Source organism: Mus caroli, chromosome 12 (assembly GCF_900094665.2).
Source record: "Mus caroli chromosome 12, CAROLI_EIJ_v1.1, whole genome shotgun sequence".
Taxonomy (NCBI): Eukaryota; Metazoa; Chordata; class Mammalia; order Rodentia; family Muridae; genus Mus; species Mus caroli.
In genome coordinates this window covers 42573591-42597146 of record NC_034581.1, presented here as the reverse complement: position 1 = coordinate 42597146, position 23556 = coordinate 42573591, and the positions used below count along the sequence as shown (strand labels likewise).

Genomic DNA, 23556 nt, shown 5'->3' with positions numbered 1-23556 from the left:
AGTGTCCACACTTTGGTCTTCGTTCTTCTTGAGTTTCATGTGTTTAGCAAATTGTATCTTATATCTTGGGTATTCTAAGTTTCTGGGCTAATATCCACTCATCAGTGAGTACATATTGTGTGAGTTCTTTTGTGATTGGGTTACCTCACTCAGGATGAGGCCCTCCAAGTCCATCCATTTGCCTAGGAATTTCATAAATTCATTCTTTTTAATAGCTGAGTAGTACTCCATTGTGTAAATATACCACATTTTCTGTATCCATTCCTCTGTTGAAGGGCATCTGGCTTCTTTCCAGCTTCTGGCTATTATAAATAAGGCTGCTATGAACATAGTGAAGCATGTGTCCTTCTTACTAGTTGGAATATCTTCTGGGTATATGCCCAGGAGAGGTATTGCAGGATTCTCCAGTAGTAAGGACATGCATATTCTAAGAGCTCTATGGCTGGCAAGCCTGGGAAACGGGGAAACCTTCTTCACTGTACCTATTACCAAAGGAATGTAGAAGAAGGTGAGGGGAAAAGACACTGAACATTCTGGTTTGGCCTCTGCATAGATGTGCATGGAGACTCTTACACAATGAGATAGCAGATATACAATACACAGATTGTTTGGGGCAAATTTGTTTGTATTGGTTAAAGATTTAAATATTTAGCTGGTGGTTAATTATTGTACTACTAATCAACAGGTACTATGAGTACATGCCAGTCCTTCATAGTCATAAACAAATATCAATTGAAAATGGCACTAATTTTTATTGAATTGACCATGAAATTTTTTTGTCAGAAAAGATAAAAAGGATGATTTTCTGTACCACACAACAGGTCAACAACTTAGTCTTGGTTGTTTTCTTTGATGGTTGTTGTTATTGTCTCAAGTCAAGATGGAAATTATTCTAAACATGTAAAGACAGTGACTCAGCCATGTGGCCCACGTTAAATGTCTAAGCAAATACATTTTTTCTCTAGACATGAATACATTGTCAGTGACTTCCAGATTATGAGGCAAAACAGTATCTCAGACCACCTAAACTTTAGACAGTCTCAGACCTCTCTGTCAGCTCTGAGGAAATCTTCATTTTTCAAAGCTCCTTCACCCAGTTGAGTCCGAATTTATGGAACCTGCTTTTGTCAGTGTTTACTCTGTACTGGTTCTTCATTCTTGCTCCTGTTGCTTTATCTTTTCCTGATGTGTTAGTATAAATTTTAACTGCTTTACATTATTCAGACAGCCTTTTGTCACATCCTTTGACATCAAATCCAAGCTCCTCTGTGCCCCCTCTCCAGGTATTCGGAGTCTATGCTGTTACCTTATAATGCCCATCTTCCGCAACTGTGGACCAACTTTAGTGGACATCTCACCTGTGTAGACAGACATACTTGCATCTTCGGAAGATCAAATGTCTCTCAGGAGCCTTAAGAAACAGTGTAGTTCAAAATGATGTGTTCACCTCATTGTTATAGCTCAATAGCTCTAATTTTTATTTCTAAAATACAACATATAATTATATTCAGTGTTAACAGATTCTAAATACATTTTACAAGAGTAACATTATGTGGAAACACTCAAATATTCATTTGATATGAAATAATACATTCTTAAGTTAAAGTTTTGTGTATGCTTACCATTTTTAATTATTGAAAAAAATTATTTCAGATTGAAATCTAAATATTTATTTATAAAGAAACTCCAATTATCTAAAAGTTCATAATTTACTAGTCTCATTTTATACATGAAAAATTAATAGCGAGTTATTTTCAGATAAAATTTTAAAATAAGATTTCTACTTTTTAAACCAATGTTGTTTCAAAAGCAAGAAATATAGTGAAACTTAAAATGACAAGCCATGGCATAGAGATTATTGAAGAAATGCCTAATAGCAGATGATGGTATAAAATATGCCAATATCTATGATATAATTTATTAAAAATATTGGCAGTGCCTTTCTTTAAAAGTACATTTGTCAGGGCTAACAAATAGTGGAAAGAAAGCACATATACACATGCATGTGCCTGACACACATAGAATATACACTTAACATACTTAAAATGCTTTTTCCCTTAATGTAACATAATAATAACTGCAGTTGTTTCAAGTACATTAATGGGAATTTTTTAACAAAAAAAAAACTGTTGAAAGGAAAATAAAAATCAATTAATATGCATATATATTAGTATGCACATATATATTAGTATGCATATATATTAGTATATATATATATATATATATATATATATTTATCTACTTGATTTATTCCTAATGAGGGATTCTGTTTTTGCTTTTCTCTAGAATTTACCAGTCCCCTTAGAAAATTGCTATTTTTTTTTCTAAGCTTCAGTTTCTATCTTAACTTGAATAATTCCTATCAACCAAAATTGTCATCTGTTGCTGAGAATTAAAGCTGTTCAGAGGATTTTTATCTCAACAGCGCTTTAACCACTTCATCCACCAGTACCTGTGACTCAGTTTCTGTGTATAGAACTGTAGGGACCAGTTAATGACCCAGACGGTTTTAACACTTTATACTTTAGCTTGTACTTCCATGCTCTGCTCTGCCTAAAGTGTGCTATATTATATGCCATAAGCTATAAACACTCTGCCTATCTTTTGTAAGCTAATGTATCCAATTATACAAATAATGATTTCCCATTAATGAGATCTACATCATTATTAAGTCTTACCTTTGACAGTTTGTGTTCTAGGTAGCAATGGTGGTAGGGAGTAGTGAAGAAATACTGTAATTCTCTGGACTGAAGGCATTGCTCAGTTGAAAGGAATATTTGCTGCATGAGTGTGAGGACCTGGGCTTGAATGCCTAGCACCCATGTAACAAGCCAGATGTGGCAATGAGGCACATGCGTGAAACTCCAGCACTGTGGAAAGTGGAAATGGGAGGGGCTTGGAGTTTGCTGGCTGCCAATTTGCCCCACATTCAGTGAGAGTCTCTGTCCTAGGGAATCAAGGGAGAGTAGTTCATCAGAACACCTCAGAAAACCTCACATGTTTCCCAAGCAGACACTACTCACAGCACATTTATACGTACATTCACACACAGCACATTCACACACATGCACACACCCACACTTACTCACATGCAAACACATTAAAATATGATTCTGCATTTGTATGATAACAGTGTTATAATTATTCTATGGAATTTTTAATACTTAATGCCTCATACTCTAATCTTGTTCCTTTCAAATTTGTAAAAGTGTATGCAATTTCCATATGAATATTAAAATCACTACTTAATTTGAAAAGCTAATCTCAATTTTAAAAATTTCTAGGCCTAATATGTTATGATTTAATTTATTCCTCAGACTTTTCAAGGTTAACAGTGAAATTTATACTTCCTGTGTAGAGTTTGATTTCCATAACCAACTAAGAGAACTCCTGAAAATTGGCCTCTGACCCTCACATATGTGACACTCATGCTCCCACACTCACACTCTCCCTCTGTCCCCATCCTCCTCTTTCTCTCTCCCCCCTCTCATGCACACAAATAAATAAAATGTTTAAAGTCTCCAGCAGTGAATTTAGCACAGACACAACATGACTGAAGCCTTGCAGAAAAGCATGCACTCTGTGAATCCCATGCCTGAAGAATTCTGACTCAAAAGGAATTTTTCAAGTTTAAGGTCAAAGAAGGGTGTTAACTATGAAAGCAAAAGGTGCCTAGAATCTTACAAGGGCTTCCAACAGACTTCTGATATGCTATTTCTTTCTTGGTTTTGTGCCTTACAGGTACTTGGGTATGAAAACAATGATTTAAACATTTGTAATTACAGAAAGACAATGTAGCTGATAAGTTTTTAAAGATGCATTATTGTTATTATTGTTAAAGTGACTTAATTATTATTGAAAAGTTAGTAACAGTAACATCATAGCATAGATGCCTATAATCTAACTTCTGGGAGGTTTTTCCCTTCAAGGGCTTTCTTGCACTGCATAATGAGATGCTGATTCAAGAGAGCCAGGCTGGGATATAGCTCAGTAAGAAACCATTTGACCTGCAAGTATAATACACATTCCCACTGGTAGAGTAAAGGGTGTGCAATGAAAATTTAAGAGATAAAGGTGTGCTTTTGAAAAAAAAAGGATGTATAATTTGATATTGATAACAAATGGTTATATTTTATAATATGGCCCCTGCTTGTGTTTACTTTTAATTAAAATAACACAATCCTTTACCAAATCATACTTGAAACAGCTAACCCTATACAGAAATAAAATAAAATACACCAAACCATTTTTATGTAGCAAGATTGACTGGGTTTTAAACTGTGAGTATTTCTGAGGCAAACTTGATTCCAAGGTCTTTGTGAAGAAAAAGGTGAAATACTGTTTCTCTCACGTGTTACCTGCACATTATCTCAAGATTCATCAGTCAGAATGAGATGATCTGAGCTATTTTCTGATGAAAAATGCTAATATTTCCTTTTAGTATTTATGTTCATTGTTAGTATATAACAAAGTTAATGGCTAATGGTGAAACCTGCTTATTTAACCTGCTTGATTTTGGATTAACCATGAGAGTAAATATGGAGGTAGAATTTCTATATGGATATTAGTTAACTATAATAAAGTATACTTGAAGCTTTTTTCATATTGACAAAATATAAGATACTATGAAGATGACCTATATGCATTATTGCCTATACTTAAAGGGATTACATTTGCCACTGCAAATTCTTCGTAATTTCATTAGTTATATTTTTAATTTATTTTGATCCTGATTCAATGAAGTTGCAGATTTGAAAGATTCTTTTTGTTCTTAGCATTACAAGTACATGAATGACATCAATATTGACTTAGAAAGAATCTTTTAAATTGTTTCTCTTTAATATCTCATTAAAACAAAAAATTGACTCACATCAGTGAATCATGTTTACTTTTAGGACATTTTCTTACTTCTTTTAGAAGTGAATTTATAAAACTTGTTTTAGGAATTTCTGAAAGTGAAAACTTTAAATTAAATATAAACCATTATTCTTGGAAAAAACAATTAGAACATGATGCATCTTAAATCTGAATTAAATGCCCTTTCTATTAAATACTCTGTCATTTTTTTAAAAAGTAGTGTGCAGCTCCTTTGTGTGGGCTCTTCTTCCGTATGGAAGGTATAGTGTGGCTGAGCACATGGCAGGTTCCTAACAGCCTTACTGTTCCGTGGATAGAATGTGCAGAAGTCCCTGTTAGCTATCTCATAGTCTGTGTATACTCTGCACCCTGCAGGCATTTCTTAAGATAATTGAGACATAGCTTTTGTGCATTTGGCAATGAACCATGCCCCAGATAATCCCGGTGACTATTTCTTAACCTAGACAATGTTGATGACGCCCATTCTTCTTGTGGTATATTTTTTTATTAAATCTTGTGCACACAAGAAAGAAAATAAATCACATAGTGAAAATCATCTGGGTAAGAGTTGACTAAAGAAAAGTTGTGCTGAAAATGAACAAATGCAAAATTCATTTTATTAGTAAAATTAAAATTTAATGTTGGCTTCTGGATTGTGTTTTCTTTAGATCCCTACCGCAGTCTCAATGTTATTCATGCACCTTGTACAAACAGCTGGAAAATTCTCAGTTCTCCTGTTCTGAGTGTTTGTCCTTTTCATTGTCCAGTGCTAGAGTCTTTAATGCATTTGATGTTGTGTGCCTACAGTTCTAGTAAAAATGAATCTATCAGTATACATGAGTCCCCATATTTTAAACTCTGGGATAGTTGATTGCCTTGTATATAAATCTATTCTTGCGATGTTTGACCCATTGTCAAATTCAAGGTAGACAAACAGCACTGAAATGAATTTCCTTTGCTCAATCCTTTGAACATGTTTAATTCCATTCTCCAGTTTTTACAACATTTTTCTTTAATACTTCATTTCTTCCATTTTGTTCTGAAGCGGTTGCACTGCTTTCATATATATATAATTTGTACTATAATTTACATACTGACTATGTTTTATGGATTTTTATATTATACATGTCCTATAATCTTTGCTTTTTTAATTTAAAATTAATTTTTAAACATAAAGGTATATTATAAAAATCATATCAGCTATTCACTTATTAAATTCTTTCTTTAAAATTTTTGTGTAAAATGTAATTTAATACAGCAGTTTTTTGTTGTATGTAATATTCATCATCCCCTGACATGTTATCTGATTACATGGAGCTTATGTATGTGCTTATGCAAGTGCTGTATCTGATAGGTCCAGTGGTAGGAACTATATGTAAGTGTGTGAGTGTGATCAGAAAGGCTGTGTTGTAAACCATGAGCTTAGCCAATTTATGTCATAGCCAAAAGTCAACTTGAATTTTAGAGTAACCACTTAATGCACAGTGTAAATTGATCGATCACCTGCTTCCCTGGAAGACTCTTACTCCATGCAGTCCAATATATAGAATCTTCTGATGAAGATTTACAGTGTATCCTCTAGAAAAATAATCTTCTTATGCCTTCAGGAAACACTAAACAATGCATAGGGATCTCTCTGCTTCTGTCTGTCTTCAGCATCCTGTTGCTGGATATGTAGTTAGTTACTTAGTTGGCTTAGTTTGATTCATCATGAGCTTCTCAATACTAGGTAGGAAAGCCATCATTAATTTGTGTTTATCATAGTGAATCAAGCTTTATCTGATCACCTACTGTTGAGCCTTACTAAAGTTTAATTTAGGGAGGGAGGTCTTAGAAACCAGAGACATTTATGTATATTTCTTTGGTAAAATCCTTAGGAATTTTAAATTTTAGGTGGAATTGATAAATCCAGATATGTCTATATCCTGTACCAAATTGTCTCCTAGAATGAATGGGACAACCTGTACTTCCAGCAATGTTTCTTAAACTTTTCCTGCCAACTACATTTCTCAACCAAGGCATTTTCATATAATCCTGCTTATGTTGGTATATAAAATAGGTCTACTAATAAAATATGCATAAGAAATCATAATTGCTTTTAAAGTAATTATTAGGAAAACATAGTTTTGCCACATGTTAGAGGCAACAGCATGTATTTATAGACAAACATCTAATATGTTTGTCTTTATGTGAAGTGTTAGCATGTGCAAGGCTAAGGCAGGAGGATTGCCGTAAAACTAGGTCAGTCTGTGCTACACTGTGTGACCCTGTCTCTTCATTAAATGACTAAATAAATCAATCTTAGCTGAACATTTGCTATTGAAGCACATGTATAACATAGAGCATCACTGTTTTTCAAAATTTGGTCAGTACTTTTATAAGTCTCAAACATGTCATTTCACATAAATGCACAGCAAAGTTGCAGAGTATAGTTAAAGACATTTCAGAAATTGCTAGAAATTTTTTTTACTTCCAAGCCAAAATATAGTATGTTTTTTTTAAAAAGAAACTCAGCAACTGAAACTGCAGTTTTTGAAATCCAACATTGTAATAATATTGACAGATTATGTGGCAGAAATTTGGTATGTTTGTTGAACACATGGCATGTCATAACATAATAGCCTCAGATATGAGTAGAGGTATTTGAGACAGTATTAATTGGCTTTGTACACTATGGACGGTTGTAAAGTACCAATGGTGTAGATTGTATTCAAAACCAAGACTGCTGTAGACTCAAACAATGGAGAGAAAGTGAGCACTTTCCAAAACCCCTTGTATTCCTTATGAGCTTGACTTTGAATTAAATTTTTGTTGTTATGAATTCAGAGCCCTCTTATTGCCAAATTTTCAGTTCCTACATTTAGTAAGAGCCAATAATGTTAGAAGGAGTCCTAGAGTATTCATTTCTATGTCTACACGAAACCTTTATAATCATTTATTTATCAGCACTATGTGGTGTGTTTAACTGCTTGCTAGTTCTTAGTAGGTGATGTTACACATGTTTACATTTCATAGTTAGGCCAATCTTTGCTCAGTTCTCTCTTCTTGCTCCATATGCTTTCCTGTAACACACAAGCTCTGCATGTGTCTGTGGAGAGAACTCTACAGTACTCTATTTCATCTTGTTCTCATGATGTTTATCTATGTCTTAAGACTTCTACAGTTTTATATGTTAAGAACTTATATTAGGATTGCCTATCTGGCTTCAATGGAAGGGGAAGCCCTTGGTCCTGTGGAGGCTTGATACCCCAGTGTAGGGGAATGCTAGGGTGGTGAGGCCAGAATGGGTAGATGAGGGAGTGCCCTCATAGAAGCAGAGGGGTGGGGGGATGAGATAGGGGAGTTGCAGAGGGGAAAACAGGAAGGGAGATAACATTTGAAATGGAAATAAATAAAATAACCAAATAAAAAAAAGAAGAGAAGGAGGAGGAAGGAAGGAAGGAAGGAAGGAAGGAAGGAAGGAAGGAAGGAAGGAAGGAAGGAAGGAAGGAAGGAGAAGTGGTCATCATTCTAGTCTGTCCTGGTCAAATAGCAGCCCTGTTACTGCAGTTTGGAGTCACAGAAGTGTAATTTGTTACAATGCTGGCTAGAGAGCTTATGTGGAAACCAGACTTTGATGTGGCTAATGGAAACTATCAGACTAAGCAGATAGAGATAGAAATCATTCACAGTCCTTCATTGATTCTCAACTGAGGGGGTAAAAGAAACACCAATGAAAACTATTAACAGCACCACTAATATTAGAAAACTAATGCATAGTAATTATTTCTGTTCAAATAAGGTAAGACAGCAGTAGCATATTTATTTTGTAGGTTTGCTAGGAACCTTACAGTTGTGAAATTAATTTTATATCTTATTCAAGATATAAAATGAAGTTATTATTTAAACTTCACATCTGGATGTTTTAAATGAGGTAACAGATGTTAACTCTCTGCTTTCTGCAATATAATTTTCTATATTTATTTAATTTTATTTATTTAGTTTTAGAAACATGATATTGAAGCTTCAGTATACCTAACTTGTAATCAAATTCGCAGATCAGGGTGCTATAAAAATCCCCCTAATTAAACCTTGGCTAGTTTAATATTTGGAAAGTCTTAAGCAAACATAAATATTCTCCCAAAATAATTAAGTAAATTTTTAAGTTTATTGATTGTACAGTTTCCTTAATTAGAATTAAAAAAAACTCCCAAAAGTACAGGACATTTCTTTCTTACCAGTTCTTCTAGCATCTTTTAAATTAAAACTTAAATTTAAAAATTGATATCACATCTGCATTCAATTAGACACTACAATAATAGAACTTTTTCACATACCTAAAATAAATTATATACATTTAAACAAACAGGTCCATTGGTTCATCTCAGCATACTTCAGTGACTTTTTTTTCTATTATAACATCATAAACTATACATGGGGGTAAGATATGCTTATATTCTAACTCTTAGAATACTAAAGCATGAGAATCTCAGATTCAAGCCCCAACTACCATACATAGTGAGGCCCAGCAGGCTCCTCAGCCTGTCCCCACAGTGAGGGGAAGTAGAATCTTATTTTAGTACTGTGTGTGCGTCCACCGCTGATACTGCTCATTGCACATGTGCACTTATCTCTTTATGTGCAGTTGGGTTCTCATGTGGCCTCTACCCTCTACTAGGTTTCTAGCTCTGTTCTGCTTTGTGGTTCTTCCATTCTCTCTCTCTCTCTCTCTCTCTCTCTCTCTCTCTCTCTGTGTGTGTGTGTGTGTGTGTGTGTGTGTGTGTGTGTGTGTGTGTTTTCATGATACTAGCCAATTGAGAAGACTAGATCTTGGCAGCTCCAAAACTAGCAATGAAGTGTAGACAAGACTGCATTTGGGGTAATTGTATACCATCTTTCATTAATGTTTTGGTTTTATTTTCTACAACTATCACTGAGTTCCTACTTTTTAAGCTTTTGGGTTTAATAGGCCAATCATATTTGATTTGTGACACTGTAAAATTTTGCAGATGATCTATAAAACACCACATGGATAAAATGACGATACATTTGACATGCAAGATTTACTCTCTTTGTTGTAGGACTTCATTGTGAATCACACAGTAGGGAGGATATCATCTGTAGTTCTTCCCTTTAAAAACATTTAACAAGATAGAAGGAGAGTCTGTTTTGTCAAGCTTGTTGTAGAACAGCTGCTCTGTAGCATACAGGTGGAAGTGCCAGACAAGCATTTGGAAGCACAGCTGCCTTTTTAAAATCATCCCTTTCTTCGACTTGACTTTGAAAGATTATTAAATTTCACAATAATGTTTTCTCTTAAACATAACATATTACTAACCACTGTACAAGCACGACATATTTTTCGTTTAAACTGTTTCTTCTGCAATTTCTAACTATTCTTGGTGTAACTTCTGAGACCTTTGTCAATATGGTCATAGTTCTTAGTGTATAATAATACCTGTTTTCCTTCTGTGTGCTGTATATTATCTGTTCGTTGTCATGCCTGCTCTAGTTCCCACTGAACTTTATAGATGTTTCATGAAACATCAATTATTTACCTAAATTTTATTACCTCTATAACTAAAATTCTTTTTGCATTTTAACCTTATGTTTATTCATTCAGGGATTTAGAACCTGTTTGTACCCCACTAGCTGCTCTTCCTACCTTCTCTTTATGCACAAGAAATAGTTGGTTGTGCAGCCACATGAATGTATGTATTCATACATGCACAAATATTCCATGGTAGTGTGGGTGCAAGGGTAGTTGATGGGACCATGGAAACATTCCACGTTCCTGTGAACTCAGGCTACTAAGCACACAATAGCAATAATTCATGATAATTTCTCTCTGCAAGCATCCAGGATGCTTGGGTACACACAAAAGTACTTAGCCTGTACTTACACAAACCAGGCAATATGTGCTGTGAAACTAGTAACTGACAGAGATGTAAACAATACATGATAAGGAAAAAGCATTAGTGTATAATAGAATATCTAAAGAAAGAGTTGGAATCAGATGCAGATCTACTTGAAAAGAGATGGTGCTACTAAGGAAATCATCAAGAATGTATTGGTAATTACATGTCAGGATGCAGGATGTGATATGACCAGACATTTTGATTTTGAGATCTTGGGTCTGGAATTCAAGTCCATGTTGAGATTGTGAGAAATGTGACTTTCTGCCTAGCATAACCCATTTATAAGTTACCTAATGAGTTTGTTCCTCCCTACCACACCCATGTGTTCAAGATGATGGAAAGGAATCCCTGCTGAAGTTTCCAACAAGGCTAGAATAGGTTTATTTTAGTGCAAGTCTTTTGCTGTGTCTATGGAAAGTAGGCGTGCTTAATGAAAAGGTTGGTCTTGATTCTTAAACAGCCAAGGTTCCTCTACCCTCTTAAAGACCACGGACTATGGGATTTCCCTACCAATATTGTCTTATTCTGATTAATACACTGTTCAGTGCCTGTTCCTGAATTTCTTAATGCAAGGGGCTTTCTCTAATACATTATGAGGTCTTAGATATAAATTGAATATTAACTTTCTATTTAGTACAAATTTATGTTTGTGTGTATAATTTTATATTGTTTTCCACTTCAGCTTAATTTTAAACTGTGTTTTTGATGTATGCATGTGTGTACATGTGTGTGGTTGTGGGCACTTGCCTGTATAGGATATTCATCCTTGTAAGTATGTGTGGAGTCCAGAAATTGAAATGTCTTCCTCAGTCCCTCATCCACCTTATATTTTGAGATAGAGTGTCTCACTAAATTTGTAACTCCTTATTTACACTGCACTGGCTGTCCATAAAGTCTCAGGGAATACTCCTGTCTATTTCTAAGCACAGGAATTGCAGGTGTGCACTGCCATCACATGACTAGTACTGCCATCACATGACTAGTGCTTGGGTACTTGGATTCCTGTGAGTTCAGGGATTGGGCTACATCTTCTTCCAGGGCAGCCTGACATACAAAATGATACTGTTTCAAAAGAATAAAACTAAATAAACCATCCCTGATGCTTTAAGAAACCTCATATCGACACTTTATCTTTCACCTATTAAACGTTTATGCAAATTCATGTATCTTGGAGTTTTCACATAAAAATGATCAGTATACTAACACATTGCATTAGCTGTACACTTACAGGATTTGTCAAAATATTTTATAATGCAGTGATTAATTAAATTCAGAAGCTTGATCTGTTCTTAATACAGTTAGGATGTTGCTGCAGTTTAATCTTTTCCCCCATATAAACCATTTGAAGAATTACTCCCTGTATTGGTATACCTTAAAACAAGGAGAAGATAGCTAGATAACTAGGCTGATCTTCCATCCTGGATCAATAGAAATATGCAGGATGTACTGTACTAGGTAGTGATCTTTAGTTGTGACAGTTCATATATTATTTTTCTTCTTTTTGACAGTTCCTCATCTGGATTAACAAAGTATTACATGTGACTCATAGAAGGCTTGTTTTTTAAACTCATTTAACATTGTATTCTACCTTCTACTAAAAATAGAACAAGCAGCTGAGTAAGACAGACTCAGACACTTCCACCCAACCATTGGACTGAAGTGAAGGAGCCCTGTGGTTGAATTAGGGAAAAGCTGGAAGAAACTGAGGAGGAGGGTGACCCTGTAAGAAGACCAGCAGTCTCAACCAGGACCCCAATAGCTCTCAGACACTGAGCCACCAACCAGGCAGCATACACTAGCTGGCATAATGCCTTGGACACATATACAGCAAAGGACTGCCTGATCCTCGAGAGACTTGAGGCTCCAGGGAGTGGGGAGGCCTGGGAGAGATGTTGAACATCCTCTTGGAGGCAAGGGAAACTAGGAATGAGATAAGGAACTGTGGAAGGGAGACCCAGAGGGGGGCAATGGCTGAGCTGTAAAAATACAAAAGTAATAAAAAATGAAGAAATAGAACTGGGCCGTTATACCTGTGACTAAAACAGTCAAAATTATTTTTCATAAATGAGAGAAAAACAACAGAGTAAAAACTAATATACCAGACAGTTTTTATTTCAGGGGTATAATAAAGAAAGATGAAATTACAGATAGCCGTCAGAAGCATGATTGTGGAAGATTTCCCTGAGGAGATATGCAAAGCTAAAGTTTAAGGGACAAATGTCGTGTGTGTGTGTGTGTGTGTGTGTGTGTGTGTGTGTGTGTGTATGTGTAGGTGGGATGATGACATAGGTACAGCAGAAGAGCTGAGCTCCTAAGACAGAGAGCAGCAGGAAACAAATCCTAAGTGAGAGCATCCTGGCATGTTCCAGTAATTAAAAAAGACCTGAGTCCCTGGAGAGGAGAAAATGGTGGGGACGGTCATGTGAGATGAGGACAGAGCAGAGGTGAGACAAGTCCTAGTGGTCGTGAAAGTCTTAGTGGAGTCAAAATTATACTCTAGCTGGCGAGCAGACACTATTGGTTTTTAAAAGGTAAATTACCTATGATCTACATGTTTGAAAGCTAGGAATGGAGGATAAGTAATAAGAGGGTTAAGTAAGTAATTAGAGGACTTGAGAGAGAGTGATGGTTTAGATTATAAGGAAGTACTCCTAGACAGTGAGCTCAATCATAGGACATTTTTGTATTTACAACTATGGGGCTACAGGAAGATTATTCTGGGAAGATAGTAACCTTGAGAACACCAAGGAAGAAAGTGTTTGTATAAGGAACACGTAACTAACTGAGTCTGATACATGGGAAGAAGATGCAAATGGCTACGTTTGTTCCACTTGCCATTTTTCTGGTTATTCTAAATTACAATATCCCTTCCATCCTGCCAGGACGACTGAAAACTTTAGTACTGAACATAATCTCAGCCTCTATACATTTTTTAAATGCATTTTAAAATAGAAAGTGCTCTGAGAAGATTTAGAAGTTCAGAAACAAAAGCCTTGGGTAAGACGGGGCTTGGAAAGGATTGTGAAAGTCTAGTAAAAGTGGCTAAGGGCATTGTTACTTGCATCATGCAGTACTGTGGGAAGAAGGGCTCTTAAAATTCTAGTCCAGGTCATTGTTTTAATGGCATGTGGTACCACAAGATTTTCTGTTCTTTGAAATTTTGGGGGGCCTTTAATAGGAAGGATAGTCATAAGACAGTAAATGCAATATTATGCTATATAGTGGTGAAGAGGAGGCTTGACTAAGATGACTGAACGGAAGGACTGAAGGACTTGAAGAGAGTAGGCTAGTGAGGAAAGCAGGAGATCAGAAACTTCATGGAGAGTGGACAAGAAACCAGAGACTAAGGATTCCTTCCAAAGGAAATGCATGACAGAGAGCCAGCTCTCTGTCCTCACAGAGATGCATGGCCAGTATGTGAACGTGCATCCAGGATCTGTCTTCATCTGGATAAGAAGTTTAAAGGACGGTCCAGGGAGTCAGGAGGCCTGAGCCAGTGGAGAATGTTGTGATCAGGTGACCAGTTGACTGCACAATGTATTATGGTCAAGTAACATCTAAGCTAGAGTTCCTTCAGGTAAGAATGCACTTCAGTGATCATGAATAAAAGAAACAAAAGCTTCTATGTAAAAAGAGAACATGGAATATGAAAATACATGAACACAATTTGATAATGCTTGGATATTTTTAAAGACTGTTACATTTAAGCCATTTAATTTTAGTCCATAGTCTGTAAGAACTATTCTGCGCTGCAGGCAAGTATTTACAGATGCATAACATCTTTACATATCACATATTTAGTTCTTCGGTCTTAAGGCAATCATGTCTTAATTTATAATTTCTTAATATTCAGTATTAAAGTGAAATAAGTTATCAGTCACATTCTTAAATTTTTAAATATTAAAGAATTTAAAAAGCTTCCAATCCTCATCTTGAGCCCCATGTAAAACTTTTACTTATTTTATTGTGATATGCTAACCCTATGATAATAATTCAAAACAGTTAAGAATATAAGGAATAGAACGATAAAAATCTGTAGGGAAATAACGGAGTCCTTTGCCATGTTGGATTTGGGAGTGAAATCCCAAATCTAGCACTAAAAGCAGAAATACTAAGAAAAAACAAATGGATCTGTTGATTTCATCAATCTTGGACTGGGCAAAATTCACTGTGTGTTCTGTGAGTAAAGCACTAGCACAGGCCAGAGGCCAAATACCCAGAGCCCTCATAAGGCAGATATGCTATCACACCTGTAAACCCAGAGCTCCTGCAGGCAAAGCCAAGACAGAAGCTTCCAGAAAGGCCTCAGAGCAGCTGCCCTGATGCTTGCAGACACAAACAACAGTAGATCTTGTCCTTAACACAATGCAAAGTGAGAACTGACACTAAAGGTTATCCTCTGAGCTCTACAAGGGTGCTAAGGAATGTGCACACACATACACACTCATGAGAACACACACACAGACACACACAGACACACACAGGTAAAAAAATAAAACTGTGTGCACAAAAGAAATTATTAGGGAAAAAGACAATCTTGAGGATGGGAAAAAATAAAATTTCAGAAACATAAAGACAACCCATGAATTATGCAAAGAAATAACAATTTACACACAAGCAATAGAAACATAAAAGATGCCCAGCTGCCCTGGGGAAATGCCAGTTTAGCTACCACGAGCCCTGCCCCTCCATTTATGCAGATTGTCACTGTAAAACTGAAGAATACGTCTAAAAATAGTTAAAAATTAACCTTCTCCTTTACACTGACACTGAGGATGGAAAATGGTGTAATTGTAGAAAGTTACTTGGAAAGCACTTAAAAAAAGTGCATAATATAAAATTATTATTACTTAGAAATCTGCTCATTTGTATATTCACAGAAATATAAGATACAGACACCCAAGTAGATACACACTCTAGTGTTCACTGCAGCCTATTTACAAAAGATAGAAACAAAGGGTCCATATGCTCTTATGAAGTCAAAATGTATGTTCTGTGTGTGTAATGAAATATGCAGTCACAAGAAAGAATAAAATTAGATATATGTAGCTGCATGAATAAATGTTGAAAGCCTGCTTTTCCCTAAATTTGCTTTACTAGAAACTAGGAAGATAACAAAATTATTTATTATTATTATTATCATTACCATGAAATTCCTAAGCTAGCAATAAAAGCAGGAACAATAAGAAGACAAATAGTTTGGGCTAGGCATAAATTAAATCCGTGGGCACTGTGGGTAGAGGACCTTCTCATAGGTGGGGTGAGGTGAGTTGGATTCCATGGAGCAGATTTGCAGATAAGATGATAACTTTGTGGAGTTGCTTCTTTTTTTACAGTTTGCACAGGTCCCAGGCTTCTCATTCAAGCTCACAAGGCTTGAGGGAGAGTCTGTACTCGCTGCGCCATTTTCAGCGCTGATTATTTTGATTTTGAACTTTGCAAGTAAAATTTTGAAATTCATTGTATGTCTTCATGTCCTTGCCTAAGTTCTTTTTTTTTCTGAAAGACTTTTTATGGACACAGAAATAATTTAAACTTATTATAGTTTATTTTGTAACCATTTCTTAAAATTTATTTTTACATATATCAGCTGAACTTCCAAATCAAAAGTTTATTGAATTTATTTATTTATTTATTTATTTATTTATTTATTTATTTGGTTTTTCAAGACAGGGTTTCTCTGTATAGCCCTGGCTGTCCTGGAACTCACTTTGTAGACCAGGCTGGCCTTGAATTTATAATCTGTAGGTTTAAAAAAGAGCCTTATAAGTCAATTATGTTTTTCACTTTAGAGATAAAATTCAGCCTAAACACCATTGTCATTTCTGAGAAGGGCAGATGGGCATCTGTAGTCGGTCAGGCACTTTTCTAATTATCCCAGATAGTCTCCATACCACTTCTGTCCCTTTGACTCCATGCTGTGTGCTTTACCTGCTCTGTGTATGGTATCTGTGAAAGACTCTGTGAACATCATGCAGGCAATGAAGGAGGGTATGTGACCACCACTACATCTTGAGCCTTCAATGTTGTACTTGCATAGTAAGGACTCAGGAAATATTTATAAAATGGGTGAACACATTGGAAATCAGAACCCAGATTTGTTTTTTATTAGCAACAGGATAGTCAAATGCTGATAACAGAAGAAACAGCATAGTGATGTGAAGGTTCACTTTGCCCAGATACACTGGTGATGGATGGTTTGAGTGAGATAGCAGGAAGAGGAGTTATTGAGTAGATCTAGTTGAGGTAATTCCAGAGCTGGAATTACAAATTTATGCCATTTGAAGGTACCTTGGCCCAGAGAGTGGTACTATTAGGAGGTGTGGGCCTGTTAAAGTGCCACTCTAGGGGTGGGTTTTGAGACCCTCCTCCTAACTTCGTGGAAGACAATCCGCTCCTGGCTTCTTTGGATGAAGATGTAGAACTCTCAGCTCCTCCAGGGCCATGCCTGTCTGGAAGCTGTCATGGTCCCACCTCAAAAATGGACTGAACCTCTGAACCTGTAAGCTGGCCCCAATTAAATATTGTCCTTATAAGAGTTGCCTGGGTATTGGAAACCCTAAGATACCACACTGTAGAGAGATTATCCTGTGTACTTTATGAATGTTTCACCTATCAATTAAAAAAAAAAACCTATGACCTATAGCTTTGGCAGGAAATAGAGGTGAGACATCTGGAGAAGAAAAAAATTCTGAAAAAGAAGGAGGTAGGGAGGGGAACCTGGAAAAGATGTGAGGAGATGGACACATTGTGCCTAAACACAGGTAACAAGCCACATGATGAAATGTAGGTTAAAATAAATGGGTTTTCTTTAGTTATGATCTAGGCAATATATACTAGCTATATATACTTTGTGTGTGTGTGTGTGTGTGTGTGTGTGTGCGCGCGCGCGCGTGTGTGCACACAGAGTGGGGGGTGGAGGAGGGAGGAGGGAGGGAGGGAATGTAACAGAGTTCCTTCAAGAATGCTGACTTAAGGAAGTGGTGCTTTATCAGGCCTGGTGCTAGATAATCACAACTGTTCAAATTACAAGTGGTCCTTAGTTGCTACATAACTACATAATGTATGCTTCTTCTCACTGCTCCAGATATCTTTCAAATACAGTTCTTTACATTTGAAACCAATCAAATTTTCAATTGTGTTTGATCATAATATCTTTAAGTCAATATGTCTTATATAAAAAAGAATCCTTATTTGCTAATGGAACTGAATGAGTGATCAATAGATGTCTTTATATCCCTGAAGAAATTTTTCTTCCTGCTGGTGTGGTTAGTTTTTTAGTTTTCAGTGTTATCTGTAACTATCATGTATGGCTGTTTTATTAAATTTAGTTCCAGCTGTTTGGGGGTAGCCATTTCTCAGTACAGTGCTTTGCCCTGCCTCACATCAGTGTATGGGTCTGGGTTTTTCTTCATACTAATATTGACATGAAATCAAGTGAAAACGCTGATGCCTCCATGAACATTTTCCCATTAACTGTTCATCCAATTTTTCCTTATTTGTTATTTTTGCCTAAGTTGTTATCCATTAGATTTATAGAATTGTCTTGTTCCAATTATGTTAATTTCTTTTGCCACTGAAAAGATACAAAATAAAAGGCACAGTGAACCTAGAGGAACTCCATCTTTAAGGAAGTAGCATGTGTGCTGGGTAAAGAGGAATGGAGCCCCGTGCACATGTAGCAGCATATCCAGGAACTGCTCTAAGTGCCAAGCCCCAAACTGCAGTAGCACGGAGAATATATCTTGCTGTATTTGTATGAAGACTTTCCTGTAAATGTGCTTGACAGTTGTACCTTCTTTTAGAAAAGTATTTTTTTAGTTTTCGGTATTGCCTTTGAAATAAACATTTTAACCCATTTTCGACATCACTGTTGCTCTTTGCCATGGGTCTTTCTTGTTATCAATACATATTTTTATAAATTCCCTCAACATATATGATATGAAAATAGAAAGGGAGCAGGAAGTGGGGAGTTGTAAGGAAGGACAGGAAAGGGTGGTCAGTCTAATGCCATCATGAAGTCACTCACTGCAGTGAAACGAGTCTCGTGCAGTGTGGGTTGGAAGAAGTCCTGTACAGCTGTGTTCTGCATGATGTAGGATGGGTGTGCGTTTTCCTATAGCTGATTCTCAGCTTTGTTGTACTCTATTTCAGAGAGTAGTAAATGCTGCCATTAAGCAAATAAAATGATAAATAACTGGCAGTTTAACGTAGACACTAATGGAGCCTAAAAGCCTTTAAAATGACACAACCCAGCAACTTTTATGATTTATAGGCTCATTTGTGTTACACCATTTTGGTCATATATTTGACAGTATTCTTTTTTTTTTAAACTCTCTCCTAAAAATTATGGCTTTGTGTTACCTGAGTGAAAAGGCATTAAAAGACTATAACAAAGTCTCAGCTACGTCTGCTAATGTTAAGCACAACTTCCTTTTGGGCCTGCTCTGTTTGCATGTTGTAAGGGAAAGACGGTAATGCAGGCAATCCTCAGTATATATACACGCAACAGTAGCCCTCAGAAGGCCTTGTACCTGCTATTGTGTAACGTTGTTTTAAGACAGTCATGTTTCTTTATGGATGCAGGGGTTTCCATTTATTATCTGTTGGTCTTCACAGTCTGCCGAACCCTGGTGGCTGTGCTCAGACTTGTGTTGTGTCAAATCAAAAATCTAAGAATAACCCAGATTACACAGTCTGTAGATACCTGGTGCCAGGTTTTCTTTGGAAGTCATCATTTCAGCTGGACTATTTTGGCATCCACACGGCACTCAGTGGTGTCTCGGGAAGCGGTGATGTAATCCGATCTGTGTTCTGTGTGGTCTGAGAACCTGAATAACATTTTGCATTAGCTGCATTGATTGGGAATCCTCCCTAGTCATTTACTAGACAATTAATACAGTCTTGTAAAGGGCCCCCTGGGTAGCCCTATAAACGAGATTGTTTTACCCTAGGACTCAAAGATGCATCAGTATAGACAGGAATAACTAAAGCTGATGAATAGAAACAGGAAAACCTAAATCCACAGATCACATTATTCTCCATCCAGCCTTAAAAAGAAGCTAAGTGCTCCTGAAATTTCTCTGAAACTGAGGAAATGTATTTTCATAATTCAAATTTTTATTGATTAAAATATGAAAATATACTAGATATACTTCTATAATTATAGTCTTAATTGTGTCCAAATATGTTTCTAAGACATGACAAAGGTGTTTCACATTGGTCCTTAAAGCATCATTAACTCTTGGTGATTGTTGTTTGTTTGTTTTGGACCTTAGCAGTTTTACAATATTGCATGTACAGAATGACTTGATTTTTGAAGTGCTGGGACCAATGGGAACTGTAGTGCATGGATACAAAGGCTCTGAAAGTACTACTTTCTGATTTGCAAGTCATGTGCTGGTTGGATTCAGTGAGGAAGTGGCTGCTATGTAAGACACACCTGCTGGGGTCAGTCTCAGATTTACTATTCACGTCCTGTCTGTAAGGCATGTCCATAAAATCCCTATACTTCAGCATAGAACATCTAAATCCCATTTATATTTTGTATTTTATAATACATCATCAATAAAATTGGAATCTGTTCTTGTATTCAATACGTTTATGATTTACCCACAAAACCTGAGCTCCTTAAAAGGTGTTTTCATAGATTCTGTCTGTTGCAGTTTCTAACTCCAAGGCCTTTCATGATTACTGCATGTGTGTTTATCCCCAGAAATGAGTGATGTGCTTGCATCTCTGGATCTTTGGTTCTTCTGGAACCCAAATACCTGTTTTAAACTACAAAAAATTGGAGTGAATTCTAAAATCATTTTTAAAACTGAAGCAGATGTGATGATTAGTTTTATGTCAGCTGAGCATTAGAACTTCAGAGCCACATGTGTTACAGTATTTAGTAACGTTATGCTGTCCTGTTTTCATAATTTTTCAGTGTAAAATGAAAAGGAATGTTTTCTGAAAATAAATCTTCTGTCTGCAGGTACTACTGAGAGGGTTTGCTTGATCCAGGGAACAATTGAAGCACTGAATGCAGTTCATGGATTCATTGCAGAAAAAATTCGAGAAATGCCCCAAAATGTTGCCAAGACAGAACCAGTCAGTATCCTACAACCTCAGACCACCGTTAATCCTGATCGCATCAAACAAGTGAGTGTTTAGTTGGGAAATCAGAGAGAGCTATCCACAGTGTAGTATGAATTCCTTTCAGAGGAAACAGTTTAGCCTTAGCAGGAAGCTGGTTACACTTACCTAAAATTGTCATTTAGAATTTGAAGACTTTTGGAGCCTTCAATTGGCAAATCAATATATTGATTAATTTTACATTGATTAGTGATATACTAGGAGGCACTGAGATGCCTAGGATGGCTTTTTGCTAGTATTTAGCTACAGGTTTTATTAATTTATGGAAATATATTTTGTTTAAAATATAAGACTTCTTAAATAAATTATGAAAAATGGAAATGACATTTATATTCACAGCATTTCCAATGCCCAACTTTAGTGACATTTGTCGTTCTCAGTATAGTTATTACATATAGACTCCTGTTTTGGTAATTTGTCTTGTTTAACATTTTATCAGCACATATGTATAAGTCATGTATACCTAGTGTTCAGTTCTTTGTTATAAATCAGCTATTGCATTTGTATCACATGTGTAGTGCTTATATATCTGTTATAAAGGTCCAATGTTGAATTTTAATGTATAGGGTTTTTTTGTAAAGAAATTTTTTTCTTGAGAGAAAAATCATTGTGAAAATTTAAGACAGAGTAATTCTTGAGATAATATAGGGACATGGCATTGCTAAATTTTGCAGGTTCTTTTATCATAAATATTTTGAATTACGTTCCTAATTATTGTCTACTTTTTTGCCCATTTACTTAGCCACTTAATTTGTGATTTAGTTTTATTATGAACAGACTGTTATTTTAGAATAAATGTATTATTATTTATCAATCAACAGAAAATTTATTTTCATTGTAATAAATTTGAAATGTAGCTGAAAGTTCTATTAATTTCATGTTTCTGAATTGAAAATATGTTAACCAGTATTACGACTCTATCATAATTTTATCAATATTTAGATTAATATAATACTAATCATCTATCAACTTCAAAATCTATAAGTAGAAAATATATGATCAAATTAGAGACTAATATTTAATTATCTATTAATAGCCTATTTCAAGAGTACTTCCTTATTTAAACCATAAGAAACTAGCCCTTACTCCATATGAAGATCAATATCAAGATTCTCCATCAATGTTGAATAGTTCTGTTACTCCAGAACTATATCAAAATGTTTCCCTATGGTCACATGCAGCATCCGAATACCTTAAAGCTCTACATCCTAGTATTTCTTTATTCATAATCATCTAGTAGTTTGAAGAGCTTATTTTATCCATGCTAGGTGAATAGAACATATTCCAAATAACATTGACTTGACAGTGTTATCAGATGGGAAAACAAGATGTCTAGATGCAACATATCATGTGGGGCTAGAAACGTCCTGCAGGAGCACTGAAGTATCTGGTCTCTTTTCTTACTACTGTCACCCAGCCAATTGCTTTCCCCTTTTTTGGCTGTATCATCTATGAAAACATTCAAACATTTAGCTAACCATTTTGATGTTTTCTTTTTAAATAGACATAGGATTGTAGTTTGAATAGAATAAAACTGTGTGTAGACAATAATATAAGATTCCTCTTAGAACTTGTGTAGGAACAAATACAGTGTACCATCAAATAGTAGTCTGAATCATTAAAATTCTAGCTTTAGCTATGGTTGTAGAAGTCTGAACTGCTCTCACACAGGTGGGACCAATGTAGACTGATGAACCCCACCAGAATTTTAAAGCATTTGGCTGATTTTTGTTTGCCCTATTTAATTTTTATTGTATTTAAGATATATTGATTTATCTAGTTTCATATACTCACACTCATTTACATGTCTTAATATTCATAGGATTAAAATTATTATTAAACACTACATTTTCATGTAATCAGTGATGGAGTAACAGAGTAACTCATTGCCAGGGACCCAGAAGTAAGCAGTTATTGTGCTCAGGCAGCATATTTAACCCACACTGTCTGTGCAGTGTAAACCCCATAGCAAGTTTCTTAAAGCCGTAGGAGAAATGTCTTTCTGACCTCCTACAGAGTTACATCTTGTGCTCTATATTGCAGTTTTGCTTAACTTTTTATGTGTCTAGTACACCAATTCAATATTTAATATGAAACCATGATCTAAAGAGTTGTCAAATAATTTAAATAGCTATGCTTTTATTCACAAGGAAAAATGCCAGCTTCAGTCTATAAAATAAGTATTCATAAAGTAAGTTATTTAGTCATAGAATAGATAAAAGTGGTTTTCTTTATGCTTACAAGTTTGAATTTTAATTCATAGAATCTGAAGATATCTTGCCAAGAGTATTGCTCATAACAAGTGACATATATTTGCTTTTGCGTCAGTCCACAAAGTAATTTTTTCAAGTATTAATTACAAATATTATTCTACACAAGGTTATATACAGAATAAAATTGTACTTAAGAAAATATTGGAGCCAAATATCTATCTTTTACATAAAACAGATTCAGATCTAAAGTAAAATTATGAATTTTACTAGTATTTATATTATTACATCCTGGTTGATTGGTTTGGGTTGACAGTTTTAAAGTTTTACTTTTTTAAATTGTAAATTATAATTTGTAGTGAAAATCAGAATTCAAATGTAGTTCTCAGCAAATCAGATTTTAAAAGTGATGACTCTTCACCATGTGCTGTGGATTTCTTTTTTTTTTTTTT

General features: G+C 35.5%; 1 protein-coding gene across 10 annotated transcripts in view; it reads left to right on the top strand.

Moving 5' to 3' along the window:
* The window catches only part of Nova1 (NOVA alternative splicing regulator 1), a 121018-nt gene that overhangs the window by 74990 nt on the left and 22472 nt on the right, over positions 1 to 23556 (top strand). For all 10 annotated transcript variants that reach the window (XM_021179364.2, XM_021179363.2, XM_029484830.1 and 7 more), the window contains one exon: positions 20734 to 20900. In XM_021179364.2, the coding sequence (XP_021035023.1) occupies positions 20734 to 20900 (167 nt within the window). The remainder of the gene's footprint in view (positions 1 to 20733; positions 20901 to 23556) is intronic.